The sequence below is a fragment of the Marmota flaviventris genome, chromosome 17 (genome assembly GCF_047511675.1).
Source record: "Marmota flaviventris isolate mMarFla1 chromosome 17, mMarFla1.hap1, whole genome shotgun sequence".
NCBI lineage: Eukaryota > Metazoa > Chordata > Mammalia > Rodentia > Sciuridae > Marmota > Marmota flaviventris.
The window spans coordinates 76,820,010-76,838,864 of NC_092514.1; the positions used below are offsets into that span (position 1 = coordinate 76,820,010).

The 18,855-nt window shown below is 55.3% G+C and overlaps 1 protein-coding gene across 2 annotated transcripts in view; it reads right to left on the minus strand.

Annotated features, from left to right (window-relative positions):
* Slc38a10 (solute carrier family 38 member 10) overlaps positions 1-18,855 on the minus strand; it is a 40,844-nt gene that overhangs the window by 1,738 nt on the left and 20,251 nt on the right. For both annotated transcript variants that reach the window (XM_027955553.2, XM_027955552.2), the window contains exons 11-15: positions 9,856-10,012; positions 4,685-4,852; positions 3,901-4,368; positions 3,247-3,366; positions 74-247 (exon numbers count right to left, since the gene is read on the minus strand). In XM_027955553.2, the coding sequence (XP_027811354.2) occupies positions 74-247; positions 3,247-3,366; positions 3,901-4,368; positions 4,685-4,852; positions 9,856-10,012 (1,087 nt within the window). The remainder of the gene's footprint in view (positions 1-73; positions 248-3,246; positions 3,367-3,900; positions 4,369-4,684; positions 4,853-9,855; positions 10,013-18,855) is intronic.

Genomic DNA, 18,855 nt, shown 5'->3' on the forward strand with positions numbered 1-18,855 from the left:
TAGACGTCAGGCCAGCAAGCCTCAGGTCCAGCCCCAGATGCCTAATGCCCTCCCCCTGCCAGGGCCAGCCTACCAGGCCTGGACTTGTCCTCATCCTCCTGCCTCTGCTGGTGGATCTCCTTGTGCTGCTCCTCGATCACGGCCAGCAGCTTCTCCTGCTGGTCCAGCAGGCGCTTCTGCTGCACCTGCTGCTCTTTGATCACCTGCAGCAGGACAGCGTGGTCCAGCATCTCTGCCCTGCCGGCTTCTGGTGGGGACACACACAGCACACACTCAGGACTCTGGGCTGCCAGACACCTGGTGGGCTGCCAGCATGACGCACCTCAAGGCCCAGGGCTGCAGCGGAGGGCCACGCCACCTTCACCTCAGCCGCACGAGTGCAGTGAGGGTTCCGCCAGTGAGAGTTCCAAGGAGGCCTAGAAACCCGCCCACCACTAGCTGGGTGCCAGCTCCCGCCCGCAGCCACACCCTGGTGGCCAGGGCCATCCAACCAGTTAGCCCCCCACTGCTGTGGTTCAGACAACTGCAGAGCCCAGCTCCCTGCCTGGTACTTGCTGAAAAAAATGCGCCCAGAGAAAAACCAAATAAGTCTGGGAATGTGCCAGAAGATCAGCAGTTATCTGGGGTGGGTGGTTTCCCCATTGTTCACACTGTTGTTCTAAGCCAGTCACTTAAGAAAATAAAAGTGACAAACCAGTTTTTTAAAAAGGATATTGGTGGGGCTGGGGATGTGGCTCAAGCGGTAGTACGCTTGCCTGCCATGCGTGGGGCGCTGGGTTCGATCCTCAGCACCACATACAAATAAAAAATAAAGAGGTTGTGTCCACCGAAAACTAAAAAATAAATGTTAAAAAAAAAAAAAAAAAGAATATTGGTACTTTAAGAAAGTTTCCTCCAAGGTGAGAATAAACACAGTTCTCCTTTAAGAAGAGCATGGGGGCCAGACCCAGTGAGGCATAGGCCAGTGGCCAGCACACAGCTGTCCTGGACACCCAGCAGCCCTGGCATGTAGGGGAGCACATACCCACGGAGGGAAGTGGCCAGCCATGGGATAGCACAGACGGGAGGGGAGGGAGGCTCCAAACGTCCACTTGCACCTGCGCCCTGTTCGTATGCAGAGCCAGGCATCACCAGCAACCACCACCCATGGGGTCAGCAGGGAGCTGGCTTTTTTCTGCAAACCCTTCAGCACAGGGTCAGTTGTGGGCAGCAGGCACCTGTGGCTTGTGAAATTTTCACAAGTACTAAAATTGAGAATCTCTGAAAGATGACGGGTTAGGGCTGCCAGGGGAATGGCTCACATTAGATGGAAGAATGCCCAGCAAGGGCCGTGTGCCTCACAGACTGGCGGCAGGCCATCCTCCCCAAGAGTGACATGGTGACCGGCTGCGGCAGTTCAGGGCAGCATCCTGCCAGGGGCACTGAGGGTTCCCCGGACACAGCCCTGAACTTTGCCCTGATCTCCTGTGGGCCAGTGGCAAGGATGCCGAGGCTGAGGACGAGGGGCAGCCCCTACTCCCTGCCCGGTCCCAGACACTTGCCCAGAGGGAAAGGCCATGTAATACAGAGTGGCGCCCACATACCTCCCTTCAGGGAGCTGTCCCCATGGGTTACAGACCAGCTACCTCAGCCACAGGTCTCACGTCACCCTGGCTGTCTCAAGTCATGATGGTCACATGAGGTCCCACGTCTGCTGACACCCTCCTGCTGCTGGGGTGGGGTTCCAAGAGTGCAGCCCCCCCCCCCCCGTGCCTGGAGGACCTGCAGGACCAGCCCTGGACTCTGCTGAGAGGGACAGGGCAAGGAGGAAAGAGGCCCTTGATGCTGCAGGAAGTCCCACGGGACACAAGTCAGACACTGGAGGGGTAGGACCACCTAGCCAGAGCCCACCAAAACCAATGGACCAGGCAGAGGGCTGTGGCTGCCCACATGTGGAGCCCCGTGTGGAATGCGTGACACACCCATCTCTAACGGGCGGGCCGTCCTCTCACAGAAGCCATTCAGTGGTCCTCTGAGGACAGCACAGCCACAGCAGGAGAGTCTCTGAGAACGCTGGGTGTTGGGCCCAGCTGGGTGGGCTCCCCAGCCGACGCCACCCGCACGAGGCCCTCCGCGAGCGCACTGCATCCCAACACACTCCTTCAGGTCCTACCTGCTACTATCTTTTTAATTTCAGCTGTTCGTCCCGTTGAGAGGCATACAGAAGAAAGGCAGAATAGGAAACTGTGAAAAGTCTCTTTTCAGAAAGAAAAAAACCAAAGCATCAGATAGGTTTACATGACAGAGCATAGGAACTGGAACCAACGAGCACAGCCAGACCAGCAGAGAGGCAAGAGCCACAGCAAAGGAGAGCTTCTGAGCAACTGCACACCTGCAGAAACCCACCATGCGCCCAGCGCTGCCTTCCAGGACTTCTGCCACAGTGCCTGCTGGCACCCAGCAGAGCGCAAAGCCACTCTCTCCCCCACCCTGAGGGTGGCCCTGGAGCACGAGGCAGCACCATGTCCAGAGCAGCTGAGGCTGGTGCCAGGCTGGCCCAGGAGAGCTGAGCAACCTGCTGCCTGCCGTCCCCAAGGACAGTGGGGCCAACCTCCCAGCTGTGTCCTGAGGGAATGGTGACGTGAGTTGGCCGGCCTAGGAGGCAACATGGCACAGAAGCCTGTCCGTCACCAAAGTCAGCAAGAGGGGCCATCACTAGCAGGCCACTAGGGGGCCACCACCTCCTCCTCTGCCAGGGAGCACTTAGGATGAGGTAGGTAGGGTTCAAAGCCAGGAAAGGCATGGCCAAGCTTTAGGGGGCAGGGGACAGTCCTTTACAGCACGAGATGGGCAGGAAGGGACCCTGCGAGGACCACAGGGTCACAACCCCACAAGGTGGCCCCAGGCAAAGCACAGCCTTAAAGCGAGTCTTCACACCTGGGTATGCTAACACCCACCCTGGATGGCTCCAACCCTGAGTGCTGGAAGCAGCGACCTGCCTGCTTTAAGGTAAAATAAAAGGGCAATTTCGAGCCACAAGGCACCACGGCAGGTTCTTTTTGAAGGGGAGAAGGGAGATAAAAAAGCACTTCTTCATAGAAGGGCCAGGAGAAAGCCCCAAGGGGGAGACAGAAGAGGGCTGCAGAGGGCACTTCCTTAGAGAAATGGAGGTGAGCAGAAGCTGGGACCTGATGGGCTCCGGGGACCACCCCAGCCTCTCCCCAACCTTACCCTGGGGAACTGGGGGGACTGATGCTCAGGCCTTACCCTCCAGCTTGCTGCCCGCTTGGTCTCCGCCTGGGCGTTCTGCATCCCTCTGCTCACGAGGCTCTGGCTGCAGGCCGGCCCCAGGAGCTGGCCTCTGCGCTGGGAGGGGCGCCTTCCCACCTGCACATACAGGAGGCTCAGGTTTTGCAAAATGCTGGGGGTGGGGGACAAAGGAGGCAGCAGATGTTTCCTAAAACGATTCCCCGACGTAGCCCCCCCAGCCTGTCAGCAGTTTATATTCAACCTGATGATTACCAGGGAAGTAATAAAAAAATATTTAACAATCTCATAGGCTTGTGGCAGTGAGCCAATGTTAACTACCTTTGCCAATTAAAATGCAAGCCGCGTCCTAACTAGCTCTTAGACGGGCACTTAACAATGTGTTACCTGTCAAGCGCTCCCGAGCCGTCCCCAGTGTGCACCCAGACACACCAGAACAGCGTGGCACCTGACATTTAGTGGTCTGCAAACAACTGTGTGACAGACACTATAGTAGCTGTCAAGCCACCAGATTCTTCCTTCCCCACCAGCTGCTGAAGGGGCTGCTACATTCACATGCTGATCTTGTGAAATGAGAGAGAGTAATCAGTCCCTCCTGCCCATTCCCAAGCCCACCCCGCGGGAGCTCCCCAAGGTAAGCTGGCTGACACCCACCAGGGCCACTCTCTGCAGGCTTCTCCGTGTGCCCCACAGCACCTTGTGCAGGCTCCCCTCCAACTGCGGCCAGGACCTTCTGATCTGCAGAGATCACAGCCTGGGGCCCTGGGTGCAGATCTCTGTTGCCTGGCCCATACTCGTCCTTCCCAGGCTGGACATCTGGTTGGTTGTTTCCTTCTGGAAGCTTCTGGAGACTTTCGGGAAGACCACCTACTTCCTCCAGGACCTGGGCCTGTTCAGGTCTTCTCCCTGCCTCTCCCCTCTCAGGCTCCCTCCTCTCTCTCTCTGATTCAGGGAGAGGCAGCGCCATCTGCCCCTTGCCCTCAGGAGCCCCTCCATCCGTGCGTCTGGAAGGCAACTTGCTCTCTCCTGGCCCTTCTCGGTCTTGACCTTCATCCACCACCACCTTGTCATGAGGCACAGGAGGCTCATGGCGGTGGGCCTCACCCATGGGGACAGCAATGCCTGAAAGGACAGGGAGGTTGGGGGGTCAGGCTGAGCAAGCGGTACCCACTTTCACTTCCCAGGGAACCTGAACTGGCTCCAGTTCTCATCAGGGTGAAGCACCCAACAGCACCGCCCCCCTGCTAGCCCACCGCATCAGCCAAGGTCTGACCCCACTCTGGAAAGCCACGAGGGAAGCAGTGGCAAGCAGAGAACGGAGAGACCGAGAGTGCTGGACGCAGGACCTAAGGCTGGGCCCAGGGAAGATGCGCAGTCTTCAGTGTCCCTCCACGAGGACTGGGGTCCCTCTCTGTTCCCAGTGGCCAGTGCCACCCACCTTGACCAGGGCGATCAAGTTGTGCGGCCTCTTGCTTCTCCTTGGCGTCTTCCTCTCCAGGCACATTCACGGGGCCTTTAATCTGGGCCTGCTCCAGGTCCTCCTTCTCCTCGGGCAGCTTTGGCTTCTCCCGGCCATCCTCGGCCATGTTCACCGGGGGATCCTGGACTGTAAACACAGCATAGCAAGCTGAACCACCCTCCACCCAGCTGCCTGTCAATCAGCACAGGGAGCAGGTGGCTCTCTGGGATCATGACCACATTTCCCAGTCGAGTGCCAGAGCCTCAGCAGCCATTTTTCCCAGCTCAATCATTAACAGCTAAATAGCAAAGAAAACTGTCATTTTTCATGTGTATTCATAACAAAAATATGTCAAAATGCAATTTACACCTAATGGCACAGACCACTCCATGTAATGCTCGGCCATGACCACCAGGTGGCAGCATGAACCCATGGATGGGCTGTCTACAGAGGGCCCCCTTTGCAGGATGACCTGCCCAAACTCCCCTACCCTTCCTCTAAGGGAAACATTAGGAGTGCTAACCTGCAATCCTGTGAACATCTTCCTGCTGGTGGGGGAAACTCACTTCAAAAGGACAACAGCACAAGGAAAGCTCTTTATTGTCCTAGTGCTGCATCCCACTGCAAGCCACAGTGCAGGGGCCAGCAGGCCACAGAGAGGGGTCCAACAGGGCCCAGGAGGAACCACGTCCAGCTAAAATGGCCACTTTCTATGTTTTAGGCGAGTATGGCAGAATCCAAAGAACCAATTAGGGGAAAACAACTCTGGAAATCAGAACCCCTTCCTCCCAGAGGCCCAGGGCCACCTCTGTGCCCCATCCCCGACCAGAATTGTCAGGAAAGGGAAGTAAATGTGCGCCATGGGCCCTGGGTGCTGTGCTGTGGCCCTGGGACCCATGAGATGCCGTGCGGAGAGGATTTGTCCATGGGCCCATCGGAGGGGAAAATGAGGAGCCGCCTCAGCTCCACATCAGCCTCACGTGGCAGCCGACTGACACTTAGTCAAGGGAAGCAGAACTGGACACACATGAGCCAGGTGTAAAGGTACCGTCCATTTGGGGCTCAAGAGTCCTTAACAAACTGGAGGCTGGCACCTCCTGTGCTGGAATGCCTCACAGAAAGCTCTACAGCGCCACCGGGTGACAAACTCAGGCAGGTGACAAGGCACCAGTCCCCAGCACACAATTAGCCCCCTGGCAGAAGCCCTGTGCATGAACAGGAAGAACCACAGGTCAAGGGGAGCTTCCAGGGCTGGGGCTGTAGCAGTGCAAAGCGCTTGCCTTGCGCGTGGAAGGTACTGTGTTCAATCCTCAGCACCACATTAAAAAAAAACAAAGGCATGCTGTTCATCTACAAGAAAAATTCAAAAAAGGGGCTTCCAGCAGAGTGCAGAGTTGACAAAGGGCTGGGAGGAGGGACAGTGAAACAAAGAGAAGCCCACTCTCCCCAGAACAGGTGCCCCTGAGCAGCGGCTTTCTAGCAGGAGACAAACCTGTTTGTCCTCAGGCTGAGCAGACAGTCAGCTTGGTCACTGACTGGGGCTCTGGGAGGAGCTTCACAGGGCTGGAGCGTTCTGCCTCTGGGCACCACCACTGTGTCTTGTGGTCAGTACAGATGGAAAGTATCCCCTCTGTAATGCGGCGGCTGTCCCTGCAGCCCAAGGACGAGCTCCCACCAGAGCCACATTGGAGACTCGGGACCCAAGGCCTCTGCATGGAGCGGGGACAGGCTCCACCAGCTCTGGTCAGAGCCAGCCTGCCCCGCTGCTGCCCTCCTTGCTGTGGCTGTGCTAACCTGCTACCCAGGAAGGGCTGTTTAAAACCCCGCCTTCTGGGGCTGGGGCTGGGGCTCAGCGGTAGAGCGCTCGCCTAGCATGTGCGAGGCCCTGGGTTCGATCCTCAGCACCACATGAAAATAAATAAATAAAAATGAAAGTATTGTGTCCAACTACAACTAAAAAAAATGAATATTAAAAAAACTCTGGGATAGGGATGTGGCTCAAGCGGTAGCGTGCTCGCCTGGCGTGCGCAGGGTGCTGGGTTCGATCCTCAACACCACATTAAAATAAAATAAAGATATTGTGTCCACCTAAAACTAAAAAATAAAAATAAATAAAAAAAAAAACCCGCCTCTGGATGTGGCTGCTACGTGAGCCGCAGGGTCAGAGGGCTGACTCCTGATGCTCAGAGGCCTAGGCTGGTGCCCAGGGCCAGCAGTGCAAAGTTGGGGTGCCAGCAAGGAGAGGGATGCTGGACCCTCACGCTTTTCTTTACAAGCAGGGTGTCTGCCAGGTGACCAATGGGAAGGGTCAATCTTCAGAGGCAGCAAGGTGGCCCAGGTCACACACGTGTGGTCAGGAGCTGACACTGCGTTACATCACCAGTCCTTCTTGTTTTTTAGGTTGAGATAGGATCTCACTAAGTTGCTCAGGCTGGTCTTGAACTTGTGACCCGCCGCTCCAAACTCCCAAGTAGCTGGGATTAGAGGTATAGTCTGATCCAGCTGGGTCAGAACAAGGACTTTTAGAACCTGCTCAGCGGGGACAAGGAAGCACTACCCGGTTAAGGAGAGAGCAGAGGAACACGTGACAGCAGGTCTCGCCCTCGGTGTCCTGATGCTCTGTCAAAGGTGCTCAGAGGCTCTCCCACCCCCAGGGTGTGGGCAGCAGTGAGGTTATGGAAGACCATCAGGAACAAACAATGATGGAGTGAGAGAGATCCCACCAGCTGAAGGCACAGATGTGTGGCCCACTCAAGCCGAGGTCGCCTCTGCATCAGCACCCACAGGTAGGCAGCTGTGGCTGCAAGCAGGCTGAAGTGCAGGCCCACCTCCTCTTCCCACAAGGCCACACAGCCTCCCCACTGCTGGGGAGAGGGGACAGGCACAGGCACCAGGGTGTGGGCCAAGACTATGGCCAGTATGCATGAGCGGGGGGCGGGGAAGGTGAGAGGGAAGCTAGATGAGCACATGGCCGGGTTCAAGGAAGAGCTGCAACACTCCAGGACCCCTACACACCCCAGACCCAGAGGGCTTCCAGACAGGCAAATGGCCTAATCAGCTTTTCTTAATTGTCTCCATGAGCCTTTTCAGGGACACAGCCATGCTTGCCAAGGGCCTTTGTGAGGCCTGGGCTGCACCTGCCAGTCCCACGTGTCCCATGTGAAGGCAGGACTGAGTCCATGGAAGGGCTCTCAGCAGAGGAGGCAGGTTCCATCTGTGGTCTCCTCAACATCAGAAGGCCAGACGCTCTGTTCATGCTGATGGTGCAGCTCATGGGCACAGGCTGGTGAAGTTTCCAGGCCCCCAGCTACGCCCCAGGAGGCAGCCCTTTGGTACAGGGGTGACTGGCAGCTAGAAGACAGGGGAGTTGCGGGCATGAGGCTCTGAGGGGCCATGCATTAGTCTCAGGGAAGAAATGAAGACCAGAAGGGGTGGTGGAGGGCCTCAAGTGAGCATGCGGCATGCAATGACAAGATGCAGACACTGTCCCCAACCAGAGACAACACAGCTCCACGGGACAGGAGCCCAGCGCTGATCAACCAAGAAGCTCATCACCAGGCAGGCCTGCACTGAACTGGGAAAGGCATGGCATCAAGTTCCCCCAGGGACCCTGCAGACCAGAATTCAGCTCTGGTCGCCAGGACCCCCCATCACTAGATCCCCTCGGCATCAGCACCTGCTTTATACCCAACAGCTCAGATAGCTTCAGACTGGCCTTTCCCAGCAGGGACTGAGTCCAGGCTACCCACGGGGGTGGGCACGCACCAGCCACCTCCTCTAGCGCACCTCCTCCCAGTCTAGTCGTCACCACTGAGGCAAGGCGGTGCACAGCAACCTGTGGCTGCTTAACACGACGCTTGGCTTCTCTGGGCCCAGCCTGCCCTCCCTCGGCACCTGCCTGGCAGGCCGTGTCTGCTTCTCAGCCTCTTGACTGCAAGGAACTGGGACGGAAGAACCTTCTCACCTGCTTCTGCCAACCAAGGAAGACAGAAGAAAGCTCCTGAAGCTGTTCCTTGCATAGGGCTGTCCAGAGCAGAGGGCCAGGGGAGCTCCCAGGACAGTTTTACAAGGTGACAATGCTGGGGAAGGGCTACGGAAGCCCAGGAACGGTATCCCAGAATGCAGGAATGGCCCATCTTGGGCTTGTGCTGAGGCTACACCTCCAAGTGCCTGGGCAGGCCAGTGGGCATGCCAGGTTGCTGGGGTCCCTTCAACGGACCTGTGTCTTCTGTCCACTAAGGACAGGCATCCTCATGGTGACCTGGAATCCACCAACACGGAGAGCACTGCTCCCCCAGCACGGCCTCCTCAGAGCTGCAGGCTGGACAGAAACCTGGTGTATGGACCCAAGTCTCTTGACTGACCGCCCACAGATGCACCTTGGTGTGGCACCTGGCCTCAGGGACGGAAGCCCCAGAATGAAGGCCAGCACAGGGAACACCCACCTGCTAGCACCCCCAATGCCACCTGGTGCTGCTGGGCAGGCATGGAGCTGGATGGGGTCTGCCAGCCTGTGGGCCCTCCCTGCGTTACCCCTCCCACCTGTGTCTGGGAAAGCCTGGGGGTCAGAGCCTGGCCCAGACACACTTCTGGGTACTCCACGTGCCACAATAAAACACCCCTGCACCCCCACGTGATGTGGCCACAGATGGGGCTGAGAGCACCACCAGGACTCTGCGGGGACCTGCAGCTGGTGGGCAGTGTGGGATGCAGTGCTAGCGATGACTGATAAGCAATAAGTAACAGGAAACAAAGCTGAGACACAACTGCTCACTCTACTGAGGAAACACTGGCTCAAAGTTTACATCCTCAAAATAAATGAACAAACACGAGCACCCCCACGGATTTACACACCTGCCAGCACACCCAGGAGCCAGGTGCTGGGTCTCAGCCTGTCCCAGGCTGGCGCTGCACCACCCAGTGCCCCCGCACACCGGCCAGCCTCTGTGGAAGGAGGCCTTCACAGGCCAGGTCTGTGAGTCCCAGACAGCAGCCCTCTGCCAGGTCTATCACCCACTGGATGGAGGCTGCTGATGGAGACGTAAAACACTCCGAGCAGAGCTGAGAGGCAGCCCGTGACCCTGAGACGATGCAGTGGCCACTGATCCCGAGAAGGCTCAGTGGGCTGGGGCTGGGACCTGGACGCATACCTGAGAGCCGGGCCACCTCCGCCTTCTTAGCTCCCTCGACCTCCCCATGTCGGCTACCAGGAGCTTCCTTTGCCAAGTCCACAGGGGCCTCCTCGCTCACGGACAGGGTGGTGAGTGTGCTGACCACCAGGACGCCCAGGCCGACCCACAGCACCACCTGGATGAAAAACCCCAAGACAGGAGGCGTCACGGCAGTCCCCACACACTGCTGTGAAAACTTCCTCTTGCAGTGGAAGCCAGGGATGGAGCGAGGGAGGAAGGAGGGAGGACAGTGGTATGAAGCAGCCCGCTGGGAGGGCAGCACAGGTAGGCACGGGTCCTGACAGTGACACCCAGGGGAGACAGCCTGCCTCCCGCAAGCCAGATGACATGAGGGGCTGTGACGGGACACTGACAAGCCACGACTCCCCCGTCAACCCAGGTGGTCTGGGTGGCCATGGGTCCTGTCAGCTGGGTCATGAGTCAGGCCTGTGGAGCTGCCTCGGCAGGGCGGAAGGGCTGGGGCATGGGGGTGGAGTGGGAACACTTTGGAGAGCTGCAGGCAGGAGAGGAGCCTCGGGAAAGCAGGGGTGCTATATGTGCGATGGAGGCAGAGACCCAAGCCTTGATCCAGCCTCCTGGGGAGGGCAGTCTCCTGACCACCATGGAACAGGAGCGAGGATCTCAGGACACCTGCCCACGCCAGGTGTCTCTTAAACCTACCATCCTCAAGGTACACACTCCTGCACAACCCCCACAGAGTGGGCCCTGTACCAAGGATGCAGGCCACACAGGTATGGACACACTGTCCCCCAACATCACCCACATCTGATGCCCAACAGTAGGCTCAACATGCCCAGAGCTGGCAAGGTGGGAAACCCTGCCAGGCCAGACTCGGAAAGACAGCACCTCCTTTCTCAGTTGTGTGGTGGTACCCATCAGTGTCCCCATGAGCTGCATTCAAGTGGCCCTGCCTCCTCCTGAAGGACCCACGGTTGACTCTAAGGCCTTCAGTCCCACCAACTCGTCCTCACCCAATTCCAACTCCTGTTGCAAAACGGGCACCTGCTGGGCCAGCTCTCCGCCTGCACACCTGTGCCACCTCAGCAGTGGGTGCTGCTACTGCTGACCTGCCTCAGCCCTCCAGGGGCAGAAACTCCTGCTATGATGGTTCTGCAACAGAGGCCAGAGAGTGGCCTTCCTGCCCAGCTGAAGGGACCCTCACTCATCAACTGCCTGCGGTCTCAAGAGCCCTAACTGCAGTCCTCTTCTGAAGGGCCGGCTGCCTGAAAGAACAGCAGCTCAGCAGTGGTGAGGCCACCTGGGTCTGACAATCACAGAAGGCAGATTCCCACGGGGAGAGAAGGCTCTGAAGCGGGATCATGACCAACGCAGAAGAGACACCTCAGGGGAAAGTCCACTTGCTTCTCCGCCACCAGACACCCTGAGCTGCTCGACATTCACGGATGCCCTGGAGCACAGGGGCCAGTCCCAGCCTGCCTCGTGCATGTGCAGGGCTCGTGGGGAGCCCACAGGCCCACGGCAGGAACTGCAGCCAGCCAGCCTGCCTGTCAGGTAATAGCAGGGCTGCCCAGGTGCCAGGGGGATGCTATCTGAACTGGTCCCTGGGACTGAGAACTCAGAAGCTCTACCAAGCACAGAGATTAAAGCTCCTGACCCCACTGGGCCCAAAGTGTTTTCCTAAAAGTCTGTGAAGACCCAGCCTCAGCTGTTGCATGAATATCTGCAAACACATTTACAGACAAGGACGTCATCTGACAGTGAGCTGGGTCTTCTGAGGCTAATAAAAAGGAGGAAATATCCACCTCCTGAGACCACCAGCTCCCTGCAGGGAGGCGTGGCAACAGTCCACATGAGCAGCAGCTGCCAGTGGGTAACCTAGGCCAGCAAGGCACTGAAGACATCAGACAGCAGGCCTTGTGACCCCTCCACCCTGCCTGCACAGCCTGTCCTAAATCAAGGCTCCCTGCCCTCCAGTTGCAGCTTCTACTAGATGGCAGAGAAGATGTGTGCAGTGGCACACACCTGTAATCCCAGTGGCTCAGGAGGCTGAGGCAGGAGGATTTCAAGTTCAAAGCCAGCCTCAGCAAATTAGTGAGGCCCTAAGCAATTCGGCGAGACCCTGTCTCTAAATAAAATATAAAACATGGCTGGGGATGTAGCTCAGTGGGTTAAGTGCTCCTGGGTTCAACTCCCAGTCTAAAAAAAAAATGTCAGGCAAAGGATAGCAAGGGCGGAAGGTCCTCGCTCTGAAATGTGAGGTCTAACTGCTGACCATTTGCAGAGGAGCCATCATGGTTCCCTTGGGAGTCCTGAATAAGAAAGAGAATGAAGCTCTGAGCTCTAACATTCAGCAGGGACGGAACAACTGGGAACCTGGGGAGGGAGCAGCCGGCCGAGTGCGGCCTCAGGCTCAGGGAGGAACCCAACCTGGCCTCTAGATGCCCAGTCCAGCCTCCAGCACTGTGCCAGGAGACACAGCCTAGTGCATGACAGAAAAGCTGCTTCTGAAGCAGGGGACCCAGTGGATCAGCGGGCCTCGCCTGCCAGCCGTCTACCTCAGAGCACCCTGCTGACTGAGATTCTGGCAGCGACACCTCTTTACACAGCCACAGAGCCAGCTGGGAGAGGTGCAAATCCATCTTGGAAGTTCTGCTCAGGCCTGGGAATGCAGGGCCTTGATTGGGGCCATAGTCTACAAGGCTTCGGCAGCACCCCTCCTGTCGGGGAGAGACGGGGCTCCAGCTGAGAGGGGCTGATTCGGTGCAGAGACAACCTCTGGGGGATGAAACGTTCACTTCTACTGTGTGGACAGCACACAAATTGCACTCTGCCCTTCAGTGATGGATCAAGCACCTGGAGCCTGGGGTTCTGGCACTCTGTAGCCCTGTGGCTCAATGTGGAACCCAAGGCCATCTGGGTCAGGGTTCAGCTCCCAGCCCCAATGGCCACCTCTCTCTGCATGGCAATGTGTACTCGCACCTCTCCAAGAGCAGGACTTCCTGCCCTGGGGCCCTCTGGCTGTCCCTCCTCTGCCTCCCTGGGCTGGCCTTCTTTGTCCTAGGGGACCGTCCTCCTAAGCACATTCCCTCTAGCTCCTGCCCCCCCTCCCCGCCCCCACCCCCGCCAGCTGGCTTCAGGGCAGCCCTGAGTTGGGTCCACCAGCTGAACTGGGGCTGCCCTCATTTAAGATTGAAAAGAACTCTGATTTTCTCAGACAAAAAAATGAAATTCATAAGGACACACAGGGTTAGTTTACTTGGCTGTTTTTATGCTTTCTAATTACTCTTCTGGGTACAGTCTCACAACACTCCTTCCTTTGCACGCTGGTCAGCTATCCACAATGCACACACCTGTACAGAGAATAAGCACCAAAGCAGACAGAGAGCTCAAGGGAATCAAGGGTCTGGCCCCATGGGGGACTGGGGTTCCAAACACACATCCCTCACAACATAAAAACTCTGGCACACCCCAGTCAGCTGGTCCAATGGCCGATTCCAGACAGAATGGTGGCTGGCAGGCAGCTCCCTGGGAGAACACAACCTCAGCATCTTTCCAACTTGGCCAAAAAGAAGTCTGGGCAGTGCAGCACATTCTAGAGTTTAAGAAATGCAGTAAAACAGGCCCAGTAGGTCTCTGGCATGACACCTTGTGTGCGAGCGTCCATGTGCACGTGGAGCTGGGCCCATCTGCGCTTGCTCCTATACCAAGCCAAGAGCACTGGGCTGCACAACACGCTAGAAGACATCCCCACTGAGTGAGGAAGGGGAGCTGCCGACCCAGCCAGCGGCTCCCGCAGGCACATGTGAAGCAGGCAGACAAGGTCATGGGACGGTGGGAAGAAGGAGGTAAATTATCATTAGCTGCAGGTAAAAAATCCAAGAGATCCAGTGAGAGTTCATTAAGGTAAGTAGGTAAAAAACAAATTCATGAACATCTGCAGCTTCTTACATATAAAAGAACTGGTTAGGAAAGCCAACTGAGAGCCATCCCAGCTCAGGGCACATGACAGGAGAAGCAGTCAGGGAGGAAGGCAGGGGCAAGAGGGCGGCCCTGTGGGGGCATGTGGACACCCTGAACTCACCCCAGCTGCTGAAGAGGGCAGCTCCTGGTACAGAGTGCAGATCTGATGAAGCACAAAGACACTGATTCTCCTACATTAATCTAAAGCATCAATGAGTTAATTTCAACTAGACCAAAAACAAATAGGGGACTGACTTCTGTTCATCAGATCAGCCGATTCAAACAAGGTCTGCAATAGGACAGGTGGGAGGGAACGCAGTGCGGCAGCTGTGGCAGTCGACACGGGTGTGGCGGGGTCCCACCAGGGTTTGACATGTGAGAGCGTTAACCTTTCACCCAGGGAGGACTACTTGGATAAACCAAGTTCTACAGCTAGGCACCATCTAGAAAAAAGTACCTAATCTGCTTCTCACGCCAAAATAAAACACAGATGGGTCAAAAATTTAAATGAAAAACAATGAAATCACAAAACTATTAGACAAAATGATAAAAGAATCTTAAAAATAATACTGGCATGGGGAAGGTCTTTGTAACTTTTTTTTTCAAAAAAAAAAAAAAAGAAAAGAAAGTTTGACATACTTAAAAACTGGAGGATGTGAAACTGGGACAACACCTGCAGTCTGACAGGCAACGGGCTACCTTCCTCAAACTCACTAAGGACCCAGGCACAAGAGCTGGTATTCAACTGGTCTTCCCACTTAGCCACAGAAGCCAGACAAAACCAAAAGCCACCCAACTGAAGCACTGGGGAAGAGCCGCAGCAGCTCAGCCCCAGGGGCCGAGACCCAGAGAGCAGGAGAGCACTCAGACAAGCCAGGCTGACTGCCCATGGCACCCAGGGCCAGTGGTGCCACAGTGAGGGCGGTGCAGGGCGGCAATGGACTCAGGCAGACGCATGGGAGGAGGTCGGGATGCGGAGAAAGAAGCCCCCGAGAAGCTGCCACGCCACCTTCTGCCACTCTCCTGGAGGCACGTGCGGCTACCAGCTGAGCCAAGAACCAAGCAAGGACAGAACAAGGAGGGCGTGCAGGAGAGTGAGAGCAGCAGCACAGGGTTGAGCAGAACAGGGCCACCTCAGCTATCTGATGGACGGAAGTCACAGCACTCAGCTTCTGCAGGCCTTGATGACTGCAAAACAGCAAGCACACCAGAAGACAGGGCCAGACGACAAAGACCAAAAGACCAAAGAGGAGCACGGGCTTCAAGACTGACCACGCACGCTCCTCAATATGCAGTGGGATCTTGATGAACCCAAGCCACAATGAAACCACCCTAAGTCCATCTGCATGAAATTCTTCTGGCCTGCTAGTACCCTGGCTGAGCAGCACAGCACAGCGTCAGTGGGGCCCTGCTGGTGCGGGGCTCACTGCCACGGCTGCTGCCCAGCAGCACAAGAGAACACACCAGGCAATGCCAGCTAGAGAGAGTGAACTCAAAACGTGAAGCAGGATTTCTACCAGGTGCGTACTGCTCTCACACCACCACCCATCGCCAACTCCAAGCTGAGCCACCTAAGAACTGTCCACACTGGCAACAACAGTAACGGGCAGGACTTGAAACACAGGTAATAGGGCTGGGACTGTGGCTCAGTGGTAGAGCACTTGCCTGGCATGTGTGAGGTGCTGGGTTCAATTAATAAATGAATAAAATACAGATCCATCAATAACTAAAAAAATATATATTTTTTTAAAAAATGGGTAATAGTGAGAACAGAAGCACCAAAGGCCTGCGAGGGCAAATAGGGTGAAATTACTGAGGCACATGCACCTTGTCTGGGAAGTGGCTAAAAAAAGGAACTCACAGTGGACCAAGCCGAGGATTTGTAGTATCTAGTGTGACCACTAGGTTAGAGTGCACCCACAGCAGGAAAAGAGTAAATGCTTTACATGCCTGATTGATCAAAACAAAGAAAAAGGAAAATAAACAGAAAAAACAAAGAGTAGGACAGAAGTTTCTTCCCGAAATGAGTGATCGTATTAACTGTAAACGTAAAAGTAATCGTATAACTCCTAACAACAGACTCCTGTTAACAAAACAAAACCCAGTAACACACCATTGCCAGAGACATGGCTTCAACTCAGAAGGGCACAGAGAGGACACAGGAAGGTAAACAAGTGACCACTTGTAAAGTGGGGCTAGGGCAGCCACAAGGCCGGCTCATGGGAGCCCCACGGACACTAGGACCTTCACAAGGGAAGTGTCAGGTTGGCAGAAGATACAACCAACCAGAACCCGTGTGTTCCAATGACACACTAAGAGGCAACACCTTCACCTAAGTGATAAGCCACACACAGGTGCACCTGAACACCTGTTAGAAACCTCGACTGAAGCCAGGGGCGGTACACACAGCCGCGAGATGTTGAGCCGCAGCCGCTGCAGGCCTCGGAAGTGACCTCACCAAGAAGGACTGGCATTCTCTGTAGTGTACTACCCAACCACACTGGGACTAAGCTTGAAAGCAGGAAAAAAAAAATTACTAGGAAATCCTGAAGGTTTGGAAAGCTAAAGAAGCCGGGGGTGAAAGTAGAAATCAGAAAATTTTGTGAACTGAAGAATGATTTCAACCCTTCAATGCAACTCCCATGAAAATTTCAACAGGTCATTTTTGAGGAAGCCTAAGAGCCAACTACAGGAAAGAGTATTTTATAGAGGAACACAGCAGGAGGACTCCAACTGCCCACCATGGACACAGTCTGCACAGCTGCAGCCCTGAAGTGGGCAGTGCTGCTTCAGGACAGACAGACCCTGGCAGCCTCACTGGAGGGGGGCTGAGGGCGACACGCACAGGGCAAGGGCAGGGCCACACGGCCTGCCCCACACCCACTGATCCCAGTGGGGCACAGGTGTAGATGTGAGCCTGCAGAGCATAGCTGTTTTCAGGACCCTGGGGTAGGCAAGAATCAAAAAGCACCAAGGGGAAAAAGAGATCCACACACTGGACTACCCTAAAATGCAGAACTTCTGTTCATCAAAAGATGTCCTTACAAAAGCAAAAAGGTGCCAGGCACTGTGGCCCACACCTGTTATCCCAGTGGCTTGGGAGGCTGAGACAGGAAGATCATGAGTTCAAAGCCAGCCTTAGCAACAGTGAGGCACTGAGCAAGTCAGTGAGACCCTGTCTCTAAATTAAATACAAAATAGGGCTGGGGTGTGGCTCAGTGGTCGAGTGCCCCTGAGCTCAATCCCTGGTACCAAAAACAACACCAAAAAAAGGCACGGGGCTGGGGCTGAGTGGTTGAGCACTCGTCTTGCATGTGTGAGGCCTGGGTTCCAGCCTCAGCACAAAAAAAATAAATAAAATAAAGGTATTGTGGGGCTGGGGATATGGCTCAAGCAGTAGTGTGCTCGCCTGGCATGCGTGCGGCCCGGGTTCGATCCTCAGCACCACATACAAACAAAGATGTTGTGTCCGCAGAAAACTAAAGAATAAATATTAAAAAATTCTCTCTCTCTCTCTCTCTCACTCTATCTTTAAAATAAATAAATAAATAAATAAAGGTATTGTGTCCACCTACAACAACAACAATAACAAAAGATTTTTAGTCATAGAGGTACACAATTTCTTTATTTAATTATTTATTTTTATGTGGTGCTGAGGATCGAACCCAGGGCCCCACATATGCTAGGCAAGGGCTCTACTGCTAAGCCACAACCCCAGCCCAAAATATGTTTTTTTTTTTTTTTTTTTTAAAGGATTTACATCTAGAACCTGTTTTTAAAATTTATTATCATTGTTATTGTTATTATTATTATTTAGTGTGGTGCTGAGGATGAAACCCAAGGCCTCGCACGTGCTAGGTGAACACTCTACTGCTGAGCCACAACCCCAGGCCAGAATCTGTTTAAACTCCTACAAATCAATAAGAAAAAGACAGACAACCCAGTAGGAGAAAAAACCAAGACTTGAAAGGAAGTCACAAAAGGCGACACCCACGTGGCTCACAGCCCATGGAAAGGTACATGAGGTCATCAGTCAGGCAGGGGCTGCAAACAGACCCAAACGAGGGGCCTCCACACCCACACCCACCCTTCAGAAGGGCAGCTCTCAAAAAGGGAGAGGAGATGGGAAGTGTAGGGGACTCTCTGTGCTACTGGAGGAGCCACTGTGGAAAACAAGTCCACTTGGCAGAGCCAAGGCCACACCCAGGACCCCCTCCCAAGTGCACAACAAGCCACACACCCATGGGCACTGGAAGAAACGCTTGGCACAGCAGGCTAGCAGCTTCCTGTCCTGCCAAGTGAGTGGACAGCGGTGATGGCACAGAAAGGAAAGCACACAGCCGCGGGCAGCAAACTCCTCGCAGGCCCAGGGGTGAGCTCAGACGGAAGGCTCAGCACAGGGCCCACGCCCAGGGACACACACCATGAGGCTGTCAATTTGAAAACAGAAAAAAATTATTCCAAAACATCAACAGAAGACAGCAGCAACCTCTGGACTGTGAGGGTGGATGACCAAGAGGTGCCCGAGGGAAGTTTTGGGTGCCAGAATGTTCTCTACCTGACCCGGAAGGTGGTTCTGTGCCTGGGCACCCTTTGCAAAGGTGGGTCAAGCTGTATACCTACCAATACACATGGGTAAGAAAGAGCTCAGCGACCCCATCAAGAGTGAAAAAAGCATGAGTCCACAGGAAAAGAAAAGCCAGTGGCTTCCAAACCACGTTCACGTTCACGTTCACTCCAGGGAAGCCAAGAGGAAGGTGGAAAGGTAGGAGCGAGAGGTCATCAAGCACACGGGCAAAAGGCCCCGAGATCCCGTGTCCAGACGCTTCCTACAGACACATTCCTGCACACGCTGAAATGCCCACAACAGCTGACCTTGCAGCACAAGGCTCGAGACAGGCTCCTGGGAGCCTGGGCCATGGACCGTCCCCAGAAGGCAACCTGGGGAGCAGCTCCTCCTGGCAACAGCTCTGAGGTTCACACCACAGCTGTGCAAGCAGCCTGGAAGGGTGCAAAGTGGGGCTGGGTGCAGAGTTG